Source organism: Epinephelus lanceolatus, chromosome 2, assembly GCF_041903045.1.
Source record: "Epinephelus lanceolatus isolate andai-2023 chromosome 2, ASM4190304v1, whole genome shotgun sequence".
In the NCBI taxonomy this organism is placed as follows: domain Eukaryota; kingdom Metazoa; phylum Chordata; class Actinopteri; order Perciformes; family Serranidae; genus Epinephelus; species Epinephelus lanceolatus.
The window spans coordinates 27,569,925-27,588,159 of NC_135735.1; the positions used below are offsets into that span (position 1 = coordinate 27,569,925).

An 18,235-nucleotide genomic window follows, 5' to 3' on the forward strand; every position below is an offset into this window, starting at 1 on the left:
CATGCTTAGCATCAGCATGTTAGCATTTTTAGTGTGGGCATGTTAGCATTGTCATTTAGTTCAAAGAGATGCTAAGTACCGCTAAATCTGCCCTGCAGTAGGGTGCCGGTTGGCCTGTCAACTATTTTCTAATTCACCATGAAAATAAACAGATTCATGCTGTGACTTTTTTTTTGGCAATTTGGTGCCAGATTGCACAAAAAAATCCCAAAATCCCACACTGACAGTGGTTCAGGTTAATATTTATACATATTAATCTTTGTTTATTTACTGGCCCTTGGCCTCCTGTCATTTTGCAAATGTGGCCCCCAGAAAGCAAGCTGAAAATCCCTCTGTAGACTTTTAGTTTTGTTTGATCGTCAGTGGATCTGTAAACTCCCTACGCATTATCGGCCTGTCTGAATGGACCTCTAGAGCCTTGAGAGTATGAAACTCCGCTACTGACATCATACATCTTAATTAGAGTCTAAATATAATCTGCATTTTCTCCAGACTGGAGTGGGCTGCAGATAATTCAGTGTTGTCATCTTAAATTACAGCTTTCTTAAATTAGGTTCTCTAAAGCACTTTAGTTTGGGATACAGTGAATCTACTGCGAACAATGGGTGCTGTTTGTCTGAGTAGACACACACACACACACACACACACACACACACACACACACACACACACAAACACAAGAGTGTAGGTTTTGTTTCAACACTGAGGGACACACGAATGTTTGGGGGTCAGAAAATGCCAGAAAATTTTGAGCATCAAAGACTTCATGTCCTGCACTCAGCTGAATTTTTATGCACCAATTTGTGACTTTTCTGCATCAATTTCTGGTGTAAATGTGTAACTTTGTCCTCTGCTACTTCTGAATTCAAATGGCATCACCATTTTTTTCCAACAAAACTAGAAAGAACGACTAAGAAGTTTTAAGAAAAGGTCAACAAACCTCCATTTAAAGAATGCAATTATAATTCGGACACAATTAAGTTTAATGTTCTGAAAACTGAGATCTTTGACAATTAAAATATACAGTAAGATCATCCCTATAATGATGGTGGCATGGCTTTTCTGGTGTTCAAATACCAGTGCACACTGATCAGCTGCCTTATTTGGCTTTGTGCTTCAGGTTTAAAAGCAGTCTCAACACGTACTCTATATCTGCTAATGGATCTTAATTGCAGGCTTTCTCAAATATATGCAAACAGGTCAGCCACAAGTGACTGAACAGTAAAGGTGGAGTTAGCGACTCTAATCCAAAACACTTAAATCCAGTTCAGCAAAGATCTCCTCATGGTCCACTAGCTGTCTGCTCTGTGTGTGTGTGTGCTGAAAATAAATCTGGCGTTCATACACAGCTCTGGCACTGAGCCTCAAAACACTATTTCAACCAATCAGCAACAGGGGGCGTTCATTCTTGTGCACAGGAAAGGGGAAAGGCTATGGATGTACAAAGACAAAAAGAAGTGGGAGCAGAGAGGTAAGGTAGATCCGGCACATGACTTATTTCTTCCAGTGTTGAGTTTAAATATCAACAATCTTTCTCCAGAAACACAGACTCCACCTTTAAAGTCTCATTTGATAAGAGTGTTGGTTTGTTGTAAAAGCCTCAGCTGTGTGGTGCTACTAAAAACGTGAGGAAAACCCTTTAAACTGCTATGGAGCAGCCACATACCTCTGCTCTCTACTGAAGGCTTCATCACATCAAGGCTCATTTGCATAGAAATTAAATTAATAATTAAATTCTTCCTCAAAAGGCCGGTTTGATTAGATTATAATAAACCCTTTAATTTACAGACCACCGTCTGGCAAATGTTATAATTGTTTCACACTGAACTTGTTAACACTGACGAGAGTGTAGACGGACCTGAGCTCACTGCACAGAGCCAGATAAACAACTGTCTGAGACAGCCGCTTGATTCTTCCTTCAAAAATAATTTGTAAACTATCTACTTCAGTGTTTCGTGCCACACTTGCCTCGTCTTCAGCGCCACATTAACATACATCAAAGCTGCATCTGTATTAAATTAGCATCTGGAAGCAGCTAATTATATAATCAGACACAGCGACTGCCGCTGCCCACGAGGGACATAATGAGAGTGACCAAAAGCTTAAAGGGTCAGTTCACCCACATTACAAAAAAAAATAAAACTTATTCTTCCACTCAGCCCTGATATTAACCATGCAGAGAGTTTGTCTGAAGTATCTGTGTATGATATTTCTGCTGCCAACCTTAAACAATAACAGTGTTTTTAATTTGTGGTGTTCAGAGCATTGTAAACTATGTCCTAGTTGCTCAGTATAATCCAAACACCTGATGAATCCTTGATAAAACAGTCCATCCATCATCAGCACGGCAGTAAACAGTGACATGCAGTCTGCTGAAATGCAAGGACAAATTGTCTGTGAAGCAGCAGGCCTTGCACTCATGCACTGAAGTCTCATGATAGTTTGCTTCATCGTGCATGGTTGAAGTTGACTGTGTTACAACTCTTATTCTTGATCTTAGAGAAGTATTTCACTGCAGGAAATTTTGTCTTTTCATGAATGTGGGCTGTCTATGCAGTAGAAAGACGCAAATTCTTACAGAATTGGTGCTACATGACCAGAGTAAACAGAGGGAAAGGGCTGTGACATTTGCTTTTGCTCAAGAGGTAGAAAATCTACAACTACCAGAATGCACTGCGCCGCACCGCATCAATAAACGCTTGCGCTGGTGGATAACGTAATGCAAGCTAGTCCGTTTTGACACAGGAAATAGTATGGTGGTCAGCTAGGAACACTGAGGCTACTCACTATGTAGGGAGTTCTATGTACAGGACTATATAGTGAGCTCTTCTGCAACATGAAGAAACACTTTTGGAAACTACTTGGGTCATTTTCTTGGCACTGTTAATGTCATTGCTATCGCACAATTAAAACATGCCATATCAACGGCTTCAGGGACTGACGACGACAAACTAAGTTGACAGTTTATTACATGGCAAACAAACAGGTAAAACAAACGTCAACATGTTATTATAGCTTAAATGTATTCAGAGGGTTGTAATTGAGTGGCTCTCTCTCCTCTTGTCCATCTCAGTGTCTGTACGTTCCTTTGGCGCACTGCATGATGGCATACAGTGCTTGGTGAGTGACCATCGGTTGTACACTACTTTTCACAATGCACTGTAGGATACTTTGAGTCCACTATATAGGGTATAAAAATTACAACTACACATTTGGACATCACGACATGGCGACCTCACTATATAGTGGACTAGATAGTGAGCAGTGAGTGATTTCAGACAGGACCTCAATCTCAAGTAACAATTGAACAATAAGCTAAAGTATTTTAGGAAATAGGCAACTTCGTAACAGGATCTTAGTTTATAATTTATCAGCAGTGCTTAGTTTTACCGACTGATCTGAGTTTGAGCAAGAGCGACTGAGGTGGGGGTGGGTTTCTGTCACCATCTGCCTCTTTGTTTCTGTGGTGGCAGGCATACGAAAATGCGGAAGTACAGTCTGCGGTTCAAGCAACAGCCTGACCATACAGCTGATTTCAGCTGAGATATGAGATCTGGGCGCTGGTGAGATCGAGAAAAGTTCCCCATATTTTATCTCCATGTTCTACCCACTTTATTATGATGCACAACTGGTTGAAAATCAGTTAAGTATCCCTTTAAATGAGACGTGCAGGCCAAATTGGCATGAAGAAGGACTCTGGTGAAGCAGTTTGCAGCAGCTTTTTTTCCTCCCTGTTAATGTGTACTGTTGTACATTTAAGTAGAAAATGAATTCACAGAATACACAACAACAAAGTTTAAACACTAAACCTGTCCCTGCAATGAGCTCCAGGCAAATCTAAAATTAAGAAGGCAACTTACACAGATTCAATTACAGCCAAATGGCAAATGTAGGACTGTAATGTGATCATGCAGCTGAAGCAGTGACTGGCCAAACACGAACGACCCATTTAAAATGGCTTCAATTATTTTTTTATGTATCCAGAGAGAGGGTCAAGAGAGTCTGCTAACTTGAAGCTGCCAAACACAATACAGCACTAATACACACGCGCACGCAGACACACAAACACACACACACACACACACACACACACACACACACACACACACACACAGACAGAAAAGCACTTCAAGTGAAAACAGCGGTTTATCTTTATCTTATTTTCACTGAGATTTTTTTTATGATAACATTGTATGCATGAAAGTAATTACTGAGATCAAATCGGACCAAAGAGCAACAGGCATGAGCGGTCAGATTTTTAAACAAACGTTTAAACAACCGTGTATGCGTTTGATTATCTGAGACAGGAAACACTCAGGTGTAAATAATAAAATGAATGATGGCTGAATTCCATTTAGCTGCTTCAGTTTTAGGCTCAGTTACAGCTTACCAGGATACTTAGGCTATGTTTACATTACAGGGCTTAATGCTCAATTCTGATTATTTCCCTAGATCTGGGGCCTGTATCACAAAGCAGGTTTAATGTCTTAGCGAGGTAACTTCAGGGTAAACCCTGGGTTTTCGGTCTCACGAAGCCAGTTCAGTTCTTATCGGGGTAGATCACCATGGTAACTTACTCTGAACGGCTATCCTGCTCCGGAACAAGGTAAGTTCAGGGTTGAATCTGATCCTATTAAAAGCACCACCCACTGGCCAATCAGCTGTTCGGAAAAAAATGACTCCGCTGACAGAAATGCAGCCCAGTCATGACGAGAAGTTTAATTCATTTGATTGATTTTGATTTGAAAGTTTATTTTGAACATTAAAAAAGAAAAGAAAGCAACAACAACAGACAATGAAAAGACTGTTCAAAAAGGAGTGGAAAGAAGTCGAAATTTCATAAGAAAAAAACTGATCATTTGCGGACACTTAATAGCACCATTAATTAGTGCCAACATTTTGTTTTGTTGGAGGAAATGATCCCTGCTAAAGATAATGGACCTAATTGATAGCTTTGCTGCTGGAAATGTAGAAAGTAGCCTATCATGTCTACACTTCATGGTGTTTGAGGGATTTTCCTTTTTGTTTTTTAAAGAGGGAGACTAGGTATATTTTTGCGCAGCTGTTAATTTCTAACACAGCTCAATATCAGGATGATTTTATTCAGACTATCAATTTGGTGTTGATATGATTTAATTGTGACGTCAGCTTTAAGCTTTATTGTAGCATATATAACGTTATGACAAAGAAGACCAATTTATCAGACGTAATGATGTTAGACGATAATTGTAATACACGCAATTCATCTGTGCAGCATTGATTTCATGGGATTCAAGGGTGTGATCAGTGTCAGATGTACAGGTACAGGTACTGTAGCTACTTGAGCCAGTGATGAGTAATTTAACCTACACATCATTTTATTTGCTACCTTGTTTTGTCTTGATTTTTCCCTCTCTCCTCCTCTATTTCTTCTTTCCTCACCCGTTTTTTTTTTCTTCTCTATTATGTGATTTCATTGATGTTTTGACAGGGGAATTTCTTTGATAAGCTTTTAGTGGCTTCTAACCTCTCCGGCACTTTTCTTTTTTTAATCTTGTAAATTTTATACTGTCTGTTTTTAACATTATGTGCAAATAAACTAATCTAAACTAAAACTAAACATTATTCATCCCGTTATGTGTTGCCACGCATGTTTCCTCCTCCTGCAGCTGTCACGGTGTTGGCCTTTTCTCTAATGTTGCTTTCCTCCTCCTCATATTTTAGTAGAATTAATCTCTGATCCTCACGAGAAATACTTTTTTTTTTCCCCTTACGTACGGCGCTCTGTGAGGACGCTCAGTGACGCTCAGTGACGCTGCGCTTCTCTCATGATTGTGATTGGTCCGCTGCATGCGCGTTCACAGCTCTTGATAAAGCAGCCCTGAGTTGAGTTACCGAGTTGATATCCAGCGTCGTGATACCGATTATCCTGATTGCCACTGTTAGGGTTAGTCAACCCAGGATAGGTCTGGGTAACCCAGGAAAGGTTGATCTCGCTTCATGATACAGGCCCCTGATCTTCCTGCCAAGACTGTTGACATTCATGTTTGTAGTTACCCATATCTGACATCAGTGTGAATGGACCTCTGCCCTGAAACACCTCACATGTAGCCAATAACTTTACATGCCCGTTGCAACGCCAACAAAAAAGGGCTCCGGTGTGATTGTAGCCTCAAACTGCAGTCTTTTTGGTGACTTAGTAAAATAAATCCATAGCTATAAAATCCAACAACAAATGTCTTCTGTAATTATTTATCCATTCTCAGATTAAAAATAAAAGTTGGACAATGTTTAACTTTGGGTGAAATTCTGTTTCAAGTTTTTCAGATTTTCCTTTCTTTTTGCTTTCTCCAAAACCACATCTTTTTTTTCCAACCTAAACCAAGAGATCCCTTTCTGGTAAAATGTCCTTGAGGGAAATTTATCCCAGCTGCAAAGAGTTGCAAAGCTCCTATAGGCCTCCTATGATACACCGAGCACCTTTTCAGTGTTCTCTCTGTCTCTCTGTCTCTCTCTCTCTCTCTCTCTCTCTCTCTCTCTCTAATAAAATTGAGGGATTGATTGATCAAAGGGGCGCTGAACAACAACTGCCATTTCTCGTTGGTAAAGAAAGGCTTTGGTGGACACACAACCACAGTGAGGTTTTTAACAAGCCGAATTTATGCTAACGTTTATCATGCTCACCATTTTAGTTAAGCATGTTGGCACGCTGACATTTGCTGAGCTGCACTAAACACAAGAAGTAACTTTATAGTAAACAAACAGCCTTGTTGTCTTCACACTTGTAGCAGTGTTGGTTGTCACTTCACGCCAGCAGTCACTCAATGAAAAACAATTAAAAAGGTGGAGTCGACCTTTTTAATTCAGTTTTAGTTTCCCTGAAGCACAGATGACTTCCAAGAAAACACACACACACACACACACAGCTTAGCGTCAGACGTCAGATCTCAGCATGTTTTTACTGCAAACACCTCTTTCTCTGACATGTTTGTTGCTAATTGCTGTCTGCCTCGCCATGATTTATCTTCAGCCTTTCCAAATTAAGACAGACAAGAGGAAAGGACGAAGGAAGGAAGGAAAATAAGTTTTTTTGCATTAGTAATCGTCTGTGAGTTCCAAGGGTCCGAGCACTGTTTATAATACACCATCATGTCTTTTCCTTACATGTCCCTGCTTGCTGATTGTTAGGGTATCTTGCTGCTGGCTAGTCGCAGGCCCACCCTGGACTCACTTCAATTCAGCCAAGAGCAGAGGGAGGCACTTAGAGCCATAAACAGAGCGACTCTAATTTCTTTTTTGTAAAGATGATCATGAGTGATTATCTTTACAGAGAGTCCTGTTGGTTTGTGTTAACACATCTTAACTAAAATAGCTGAGATAATATAATAACACAGGCAGTTCTGTGTTTATCAGCGTGCACTTAGCTGCAGATGACTTAGTGACAATATCAGGGCATTAGGCCAAGGTTAAGTTGTATTATATAACCTCATACACTGTGCCAAAACAATTTCACAGTGCTATTAGTGTGCTTGGGTGCATTACAGCACAGTGCCGAAATTCAGATGAGGCTCTGAAACCAACCAGGCTACAAGCTGCAGACATGGGACAAAAATGCACTTATACAAGGACTCACTGCAGGACTGTGACTTTGTCCTCAGGGCGTCAGTGGTAACCTAGAATAACTGCAATTAATTAGAAGTAATCAATTAAATATGCATTGAACTCATGGGCTGAAAATATACATGTCTCATGATTTCTTCTTCAAATCAAAAAAAAAAAAAAAAAGACAGATGAAATAAATTCGCAGATTGGTATGAAAAATGCTTTTTCACGTCATATTAAATCTCTTAATTCAGCTGGCCTGTCAGTAAGAATCTCTAATACCTCCAGAGTATGATACTGCTGCTACTGAAATCGTACAGCTTCTTTAAAGTCTAATTATAACCTGCAGTTTAATCAGACTGGATGGACTGCAGTGACAGATAATTCAATTTTATTGCAAATGAATAAATTAAATTAAAGGACACATTTTCCTTAACTGGATTCTCTGAATCACTTTAGTCTTGTCTCAGGTTTAATCATCCAATTAATAAATGTGATCAAACATTGAAGGAGACATAACACTGGTGTGAGTTTACACAGAGAGTAACAGAGGAGGTTGTCTTAATGCATGTCCTAGGAGGACATCACTGTATCTTTGATTTTAGACTGTTATGAGGACAGTTAAAGTGCAGGATGTGTGCCGGTATCAGACACTTAAATTTAATGCTTTATAAGACCTTTTTCAAAATAATTTTAACCAAATTTAACACAGATTTTTGGACAAAACACTTTTTTCTCATTCAAACATTGCAGATAAGTGTGTATATATATATATATATATATATATATATATATATATATATATATATGGCCCTGCGTTGAGGTAGGTTTTATGTGGGGATATATTTATCAGAGTGAGTTAGGTGAATCTACATTTTGCCGACAGGTATTAGGTAAAAGACAGCATTAGGTTCAGTGGTAGGTTAAAAGATTTGTAACATCAGAAATGTGGAATTTCACACAAAGACCTTGACTCATTTTGACTAAAATAAATTAAAAGATAGACAAACAACATTAGATTAAATATTTGTGGCAATTAAGACTTCATAAATTCAAATATAATACTATTTAATGACTTTTAAGGCCTAATATTCTTTATTAAAATTGAATTTAAAGACATTCTGTAACCTTATGATTTTCACATGAAGCAAACAGGGACATGTTTATTTGGTGGACATTCTACAAGTTGCCTGAATGTAGATGACTGATTTTGAGGTTACTCCCTCACGCAACAAGAGTTACCGTTCAGTCAGTGAGGCACAAAGTCCCCAATTACGATGCAAATACAACTGTTGACAGATCAAAAGTCAAAGACCTGAGAAGTCCCAATGTGTGCATGTGTTTCAGTGTGTCAGTGTGAGCCGCTGTTAACCAACTCTGCTTTGCCTACCAAATGCACGTTTTTCATTATGCCACGACCAAGAGTCAACCTCCAGGACTAACAAAAGAAATCAAGGGCCAAAAACTGCAGTTCTTCGAATGGCCACTTGAGGCTGGCTCCAGAAGCCGGTCAATCCCCAAAGATCCCCATATTAAAATGCCCAACTTTACAGCATAAATAAACATGTTTACAGGCTGGAACAAAAAACAGTGTTGGCCTCTACAGCTAATTTCAACATTCATGACAACTGCACAGGGGGGAGGGATTTTCATCTATTCCAGGTGCTTGTGTTTTATTAGAGCTTAAAGTTACACATAATTAAAGGAGGACCACTTTGGGTGTCCTTAGCTTCTCAGTCATATCCACGCCTCGCTAGCCCACAGCCCCAGTCTCTCTGGCTACAAAATACCAAGGTGGCGACGGTCAGAATGCCGAACTCAGGGCTTCAAAACGGGAGTCTGCAAACCAGTGAGCTACATCCATTATTTTTACAGTCTATGGTTATACACACACTGGCACAACAACAACAACTCAGAATGACTTTCAAAGGTGATAAAACGTGACCTTTGAACATGAATTATCATCTTACTCTTTCATACTTTGCTTTAGTTTTGGTTTTACTCTTCGCTAGCTGTAACACTTGTGGTCATACAGTATGACGCTGGATTAGCTGAAACCATTGTCCAAGGATGACTTCATTTATTTTACAAAGTAAACAGGAAATTCCTCCTGTACATTGTTTCTCCAGCATATGCCATTTCGCTTGGCTGTTTGCAGTCTCAGCAGCTGATTTCCAGCAGACGGACATCCTTTCCTGTGGGACACTGAGTCAGTGTAAGGGACAGGGCATTGAAATAAAGGAACAATAAACTACAAGAGTGCACTCAGTAGAATGCAGATCTCTGCCAGGTGGATGCCCACGCTGATGACGGCCATTCGAAGCACTTCTTGTAATGTCAGCAGACATGCTGCAACATGATTCAGAACCACCACAAGAGCTAATAAAAGTATGTGTCTTGTCCAATTTTGACGGAGCCATGGTGCCTTTTATAGAGCAGATCAAGTTTTCCTACTAACAAGTGCTTTATGTGAAATAGCCTACAGATATAATTATAGGGATGAACGTATTTTTAACTATCAAAACACAGCCATAAACCTTTCATCCATGTCATTAATAACTGGACTTTGGACAGTTTTTCTGTAGGCTACAGTACAACAAAATAACAACTATAAACACAATTAAAATAGATTAGAAAAGAAAGCACAGGACGGAAATCCAGGCACTCCAAACATGTAGAAAACAAGGAAAGAAATATTAAAAAGCCTTTGTTGTAGTAATGGCTTAATCATTAAAAGAGCCAATGTGTTTTGACCACTGCAGGTCTTTGTCGGGGCTTTTAAAGGTATGGCCACTCCTCTATTAGCAGGAACCAATAGGAGGCCATCACATGACCCAGATAATGACATGACAGGTGAGACAAATACAAAATAATGAAACAATTTTTATTTAGCCACAATATTACAGGTTTTCTTTATTTTTGGAGTGCCTATTTGCCTTCCTGTGTATCTTGTTGTTTCCCGTTTACCATGAGCACCATACACAAGGTTTTGATCTAAGTTTGATACAGAGCAACCAGTCATCTAAAAAAAAGGGGACAATTAAATACATAGCCTGCTTACTTACTTTCAGTAGAAGCACAAACATCAAGGAAAAATGACCAAATTAACAAAATCGTGCAGGCAAAATGCTCCGCTTCTGAAATGCTCACTGTTTGGTATGACGCCATGCGACAGACGGAACAAAACCGAGTCTGGTGCCCCCAGTGGAATTGTCCCTCCCCGCTGCCTTAGTCAAAATGGTGAAGATAACAAAAAAGGGACTAATTTATATTGGAACGTACCTAACTTCACATTACAGCACCTCCATTCAGAGGTGTTCCTGGCACATCCAACTGGTAGGAGGCCCCAGGGCAGACCCAGAACATGCCGGGGGGGATTACATATCTCGTCTGATTTAGGAATACCTCGGGGTCCCCTAGTAGGAGCTGAAAAGGATTGCTGGGGAGAAGGGTGTCCGGAATACTTTGCTCAGCCTGCTGCCCACGCGACCCAGCTTCGGATAAGCAGAGTTAATCTGCAGATACTCTGGTTCAAAATGAGACCAAACTTTTCTATGCATGCCAGTTTTTGAGGCCAAAATGTGGCCTGAAACAGACAGTAAAGCTTGTTGTTTTGAGCCGAGCCCATTTCTGGCCAGTTAAGAGGAGCAGTCAGCGGCCAGTGACTGAACAAAACAACTGTTGTGAATTACCATGAGAGACCCTTGACCATACAGTCATAAATGTATAGAATATGAGGGTGATTGGTAAAGTAGTTTGCCAGATTGGTTGCAGACAGGCAGATACACACATGTACTCACACATGACCAAATGTATGATCCCCTCTAGGCTTACACTGGGCAGACATAATGAAACTGAGAGCAAGACATTGAAAGCCAATAATACTCTTACAGTTTCCTTTTTAGGCAGTTTAAAAAATCTGTTAATCTACAAGAGAGCAAAGGACTGAGGTTGTTAACATGCCACAAGAATGTGTTCAGGCGACACAAGCTCACTACCAAAGAACTTGACCAATGGTGCCAATTAAGCTGCTTGTTGTATCAGCATGTGTCACTAACTGCAAGAAATGTTGGAACAACATGCAGTCAATTAAAAATATGTTTAATTTCACACACCAGTATTATGAGACATACTGTTGGTGCAGATATCAATAAAAACAGCAGCCATTCTAATGCTGAGTGTGTGAACATTAGCTACTGTCAATGTGTTTCAGAGGATGTGACAATATGACCCAAACTGCTCTTTATTCTGAACGGCATCACATCATGCTGAGATAAACCACATTCCTCAGAGACAGCATGTGGTGAGAAGTCTCTTTAGCATGACTGAATCAACAAGCTGCGGGAGCAAAGTAAATATAACTCATTAATCTGTTTCACCTCTCCTCTATCAAGGCAGCATTCATTCTCCATAATAAACCCATTACAGACTCCCTCTGCCTCATCATCCCACTCTCTCCTGCACTCTCTCCTCATGAATAAACGTTTCAGAAATGTCTCACAGAGGAAACAAACAAGTGATTTTCTTTGTACGGTAAGTGTTGTGTCAATCAGCCATCTGTGTGCGCAAATATACAATCTGTCACGTTGTCGGTGAGAGGCAGCAGCTGCAGGGTTTAGATATGGTGCACAAAAACCTTTATTCCTATGAAAAAAAAAAAAGAAAGAAAAAAAGCTGACATAATGTAAGCCATCAGAGAATATTGTTTCAGTTCTATCAGTTAATTCAAGACATTTATTTAGAGAAGTGTCATAACCAGAAGATGAATGGCTTTAAGTTATGGCTATAAAAATAAAAATGGAAATTTTAATTATTATCATTAAGGCATTTCCCCCTTGTTGTGGCATATTGGAACAAATTCAAGCACTAAACCACCTAAATTGGACAAAGAGTTCAACAATGATTCCTTGCAGCTGAAGATGTGCGACTGTTATGACGCAAACTGTCTCTTTTACCAATCAAATTTAGACCTGACAACAATAAGTTATTGATATCAAGTTGCCCCTACTGCTAAGATAATGTTTGTTTATATTCATCTGACAAGTAAGGTTGGACAAAGAGTGCTCTTCAGACAACACGTTAGTGCTCTCCTGGAAAAAGTAAGGTTTTTTTTGGCCACTTGGGGGCAACAGAAACAAGCTGTAAACAACATTGACATAACTTTAAAAGCTACAGGTGGTAACTTTTATGAAAATATCTTTATGTCATATTGGTTGAAACTGTCACTATACTCTAAAACAGGGGTCTTCTCTGTTTTTCAGGCCAAGGACCCCTTAGCTGAAAGAGATGGAGCATGGAACCCAATAAAGTTGCATGGCACATTAAACCAGGCGGATGGAGACTGGCAGGCAGCGGGCCATATCAGCCTCAGGCTGCAGTCTTGATCTGTATTTGCATTTCAGGAAACTCCACTTTCACACAGATACATTGTTGCAAAACACATAATATGCTGGATTAATATTAATGTGTATTTTCAGACATTTTAATTTTTGAAAAGAAAAAAATAAACTTTCAAAAAATGATCAAACAATAATTTGGCAGAACCCACGGCAGTAACTCTAAGGACTCCCTAGGGGTGTCAGACCCCCTGTTGATAACGCAGGCTCTGAAAGAAGCACATGAGACTAATAGTTTGTAATAAAAAAATATAATGTCCTTCCTCCTCCTCCTACTGCTCCTTATGGCATTCCCTGGAATCGACTCAGAACGGTAAGCAACATCCAATCAGAGCCAATGAGTCTCTGGTGCAGCTGTCAGTCATAAATCGTGAACTGCAGTCAAACTGCCAAACTAGACAGTGCTGATCAAATGTGAATCAATATTCTGATAATGTATTACCTATTTTTCACTCCATATGTTTCCAAAACATATTTCAATGTACTGTTTAGCTGTAAAATGAGGAAGTACTCGGCTGCCATATTGGATTTAACTGACCCTAGTACAGAGCATCGCAACCAGCAGCCAGACCACCTCTCTCATTTTACAGCTAAACAGTACACTATCTGGGTCTTCAACAGGGGTCTGTGACGCCTGGGGAGTCCTCAAGGATACTGCAGGGGGCCTCTAAATTATTGTTTGATAATTTGATTTCTATTTTCAAAAGCTAAAAATACACATTAACATGAACCCAACATATTATTTGCAAAGATAAATCGACCTTTTCATAAAACAAACCCATATAACCTACAGTACACAACGCTAATGTTTACAAATTAATATAGCAATGAAGCTAGCTAACGCTAAATCATTGTGCGGCTCTTATCCATATAACATCATGTGAACTAGTTAGCTAACATTTACGCACTATCGAAACATATTGGCCAATTAGCTGTATTAATATTCCAAGTGTTCGGACATTCCTGTGAGCCACAATGGATCATTTTGTACCTTTTCAAGCGAGATATTCTGACATTCCTTCCACCTCAGAAACCACCTACAAAAGTGCAGAGGGAGAGGCTGATGCACTGAGCCATGCTACAACTGATGCTGACTTAACAGCTACAGGCAAACACAAACAAGAGAAGACCTGATAATAATCAGAGAATCATCTGAAGTGCAATCCAGTTATGTACAATATATTTAGTGGGAGGGGCCTTGCTCTGTATCTCTTTGAGCTAAGAGGTCCTTAGCCTGAAAAACACTGAAGACCCCTGTGCTAAAATATGTTTCTGAAAAAATTTGAGGTGAGAAATAGACAACACGGTAACAGAATCTTGATTCACATTTGATCAGCGCTGCCTAGTTTGACAGTTTGACTGCAGTTCACGAGCAGTGATCGACATGAGCTGCTTGAGAGACTCCTCTGGTCTGATTCGATGTTTTCGTTCATGTGGTAACACCATTAGAAATGCTACAAAGCGATAGAGTAGGTAGAAGAGTACGATTTATTTCACGGATTATTTGTCTCATTTAGTGCTGTGTGAATACAGTGACAGTGTTTAGCAAATATGAAAAAGTTATTGTTTTGTTAAAGTTAACAACCACAGTTTTTTGTAGATATGGCAAACAGTTGCTTATTTACACATCCGGCAGTTATGGAGCAACATTATCATTCATGTGGAGTTATATTTATGTCCAGCTGTTAAATGTCAATTAAATATTCAATGTCTTTCATCTTTTCAATCTCCATCAGCTCCTAAAAGTGAAATATCTGGCACTTAAGCTGCTAAGTGCTCCACTGTGTTCACCAGCTACTCTCTAAATGTGTCTGTCTGCTGTTTGGTGCTGAGCAGGTCGGGTATGGTGGGTTTTTAGAGCTTTTTCCCTGATGCCTGCTGCAGCTGAAATGGACACTATGAGAGTCGGACACAATGAGCTGAAACTCTCCACATAGCTCAGTAAAGCCCCAGAAGAGTTGCAGATGCAGGTGATAATTTGGTAGGTTCATCATTACAAACAACACCTTTCACACAGTCACATTGTCTTCACATTGTGATTTGATACATTTGTTGTTATAAAAAATATTGATTATAGCCGCTTTAATGAATTAAATAATAAAATACTCTTATTATTATTGTGCTTTGTATTTCTGTTATAGCTTTCCCAGGGACTTTGGATTTGATGCATGTTTGCAAAGCTTGTTACACATGAGGAGGATGCAGCTAAATAACCTGGTTGCGTTTTTTGGGGGCCTTTGACAGTCCCCTGGACATCTGGTGTCTGTGAATAATCCAGACCTGCAGAGGCACCTCTTGTCCATCAGCAGATCCCTTCAGTCATTAATATCTTGTATTGGTCTCGTTTAAAAAACTATGATACTAATACCCTTAAGTAACGAAACCCAATAAAGTAGCCTATTTTATGTGATACCCATAATGTGAATGGAGCGGCATGCAGTATTGCCATGTATTAAAATGTTTTGGTGGCACGCTGAACTGCTAACTCAAACAGCTGCAGCTGTGGGAGTGTGAGCTCCATGCTAGGGACAGTTGTGAGAGTCCACCCGGCTGCACACACACACAGTAACAGGGCAAAATGTGTTGGTATCACATGGCTAACGTTACCCAACGGTTATTTACAGGTTTAATGAATGAGTAAAGCTGTTTCGGTGTCTGTGTGAGTTTGTTCCATTTATCAGCTCAGTGTTGGGTACTGGTGGCTGCTGCTGTGTTAGCTGGTCCTAACCAGGCAGATGTTAAACTGACCAGTAGCAGAGCGGCTCTGGAGACGGCAACAGCAGAAAGTTTGCTGATTCAGCGGGAGGTCGAGACAGTCTGGGATCAGACCCCCGATGCAAAAAAGGATCAAATTCAGGTATCATTTGACTGGAGATGTTTCCATACTACTTGGCACTGGTTTAATTTGGTAATCCATAAAACAGACACAAGTATGGTTGCCAAAGCCTAATTTATTAATATCAAAGGTAAGTTTCATTGTGCCATATGTCTCAGGATGTGAAGGGTCTGTCTTTGTTTGTGGTGCAGGGACATTTAGTTAGAGATGGTTTTCTGTTAGTATGCTAATCATAGTTTCATGTTTTCTAAATGAGATTACAGAAAAAAGTGATTCATACACTGTTATGAACTTCATGCATGGTAAAAAATATTCCTTTTAATGCACATGTAATGTGTGTATAGGAACATGCAAATATGAATGTATAGTATGATGTAAATACTTGGTCTAATATTAAAATAATGGAGCATCATCAGGGCAAAATTTAGCCCCAAACTGGTGGTTACTTAACAAATGAAATCATGAAAAAGTATATATCTTAATTGCTGAATTACTAGGAGCTGTCTTGTCTGTCTGTGTCAGTGTTTTAGTCCAGTCCTGTTATTTTGATAAATGTTGTACTGTATGTGAGTTGTTTTGTGCACTGTCACAAATGTAAAGTTGTGGACCTCAGGAAGAATAGCTGCTGCAATGATGTAGCTAACTTATAATACCTTAAAGGTATCGAGTACTGATACCCGGCCCTAATGAGCAGTCTGTGAAATATGGTTTTGCTGTATACAAAAACTGCAGAGCATGTCACCCAGGCCAAAAACAATCAGATGTTAAAAAATGAAGGTGTTGCTCACTTAGATCAGATGCAAATAAAGATAACGCCCGGCTCTTAGTCACTCAGGCTTTATTTACTCTTATCTTTAGCGTACTCTCGCACTGAATCATGCTTGGATCATTATCACTGATGAGCTCCAAATCTGTTGATGGGTGCTGTTCAACGGCAGTTATTTATGTTCCATAAAAAAAACATGTTGTCATAGTGTTATCAAGTGCTTAGCAGGATATGCTTTACACTATTGTGGAGTAAGTGGGTGTGTACTGTAAGCCTGTAGTATACTCCTGTCATGGTCTGAGATGACAGTACAGCCCTACCAAATAAGTAAATAACCAGAAGCAAAGAGCCATTTCACTTGCTACACTTTTTTTAAAAGACTACCATGCAGAATATGCTGGTTGGCATCTGAACACACTAAAGAGTAACTGATCCCGGAAGTTCGAATCTGCCAATATCTTTCCAACTTTACCGCACTTCTGAACACTACCATTACTAGACCAACACTGTCATTTAGAGCACTGAAAGCCTTGTTGCTGTCTGATCTGTCATCCGGTTGCCCACACATGACTCATGTCTGACCACAGCAGGACATGACAAAATGTGCACCAGCAGTGTGTGGAGTCTACCAGAAACACAAAAAGCCTGAATGTACTGTTCCTCTTTTCCTTTTGTCTTTATTTGCACCCTGGCTGTGTTTACCCAGCACAGATCAGCCAGGTAAGAGCAGGGTAAAGGTTCACAGGAGAGGGTGCGGCCACATAGAGGCAGACAAGACGTTACCAAAGTCAGAGCCAGCAGAATAACATTACTCCACAGGTACAACACCTGTCGCTTCACAACTGGAGATGACACCACTGAAGGCTGTCATTTAAAACTGGGATAAAACACATATCGGTCGTTTCCTCTCAATAAAAGCCACACACAGCCAAAGCCAACACCATACATAAACACACACACCCTGTCTGTCTGTCTGTCTTTCTGTCTATCTGTCCCCACAAGCCGGGGCTTTCTGAGCAAACACAGCGCGCGCTCCCCTTTTAACAAACAGTAGCCATGACGTTACTCACCCACCAGCCGATGGCATAGGCGAACAGGATGAATTTGATTAAAAGGTAGGAGAAGCGGTGACAGTATCGGGTATCTTCTTTGTTGGACATGGTGTCTGACTGAGGACAGTTGACTCCAGCGGCTCGCTACGCTGTTGACAACACACTTCCGCGTTGTCATCGTCACCACACCTGTGGGCGCACGCGGGAGTGATGGGTGGATGTACAGGCGGTTATACAGTGTAGGAAAAAATAAAATAATGAGGAGCTTTACGCTGTTACAACTTAAATATGTAGCCGATATGTAGTTTTTCGATTAATTAATAGCTTAAATAAAATCGTTTTTGACCGCCGAACAACACATTAGATCAAAATGTCTCAAACCCCCTTCAAACAGGGGCGTATCCAGGGATTATGGGCTCACTGTGCTTCCTTATTTCCTTTATTTTGAAAAATAAACGTCTTTTTTTGGGATTCTTTACCTCATTTTAAGAAAGGTTTGGCCAAGACGACTGTATGACAATAGGCTACAAAGCAATATGACACTGACTTCCCTCCCCCCTCTGCAGCCTATGATTCCCACAATGCCTACATGAATTACCTAACC

At 40.0% G+C, this 18,235-nt stretch overlaps 1 protein-coding gene across 1 annotated transcript in view; it reads right to left on the reverse strand.

Annotated features, from left to right (window-relative positions):
* Positions 1-17,808, reverse strand: part of tspan15 (tetraspanin 15) — a 52,606-nt gene extending 34,798 nt beyond the window's left edge. The window contains exon 1 of the mRNA XM_033623771.2: positions 17,650-17,808. Coding sequence (XP_033479662.1) covers positions 17,650-17,739 — 90 coding nt within the window. The 5' untranslated portion in view covers positions 17,740-17,808. The remainder of the gene's footprint in view (positions 1-17,649) is intronic.
* Positions 17,809-18,235: the final 427 nt, after the last annotated feature.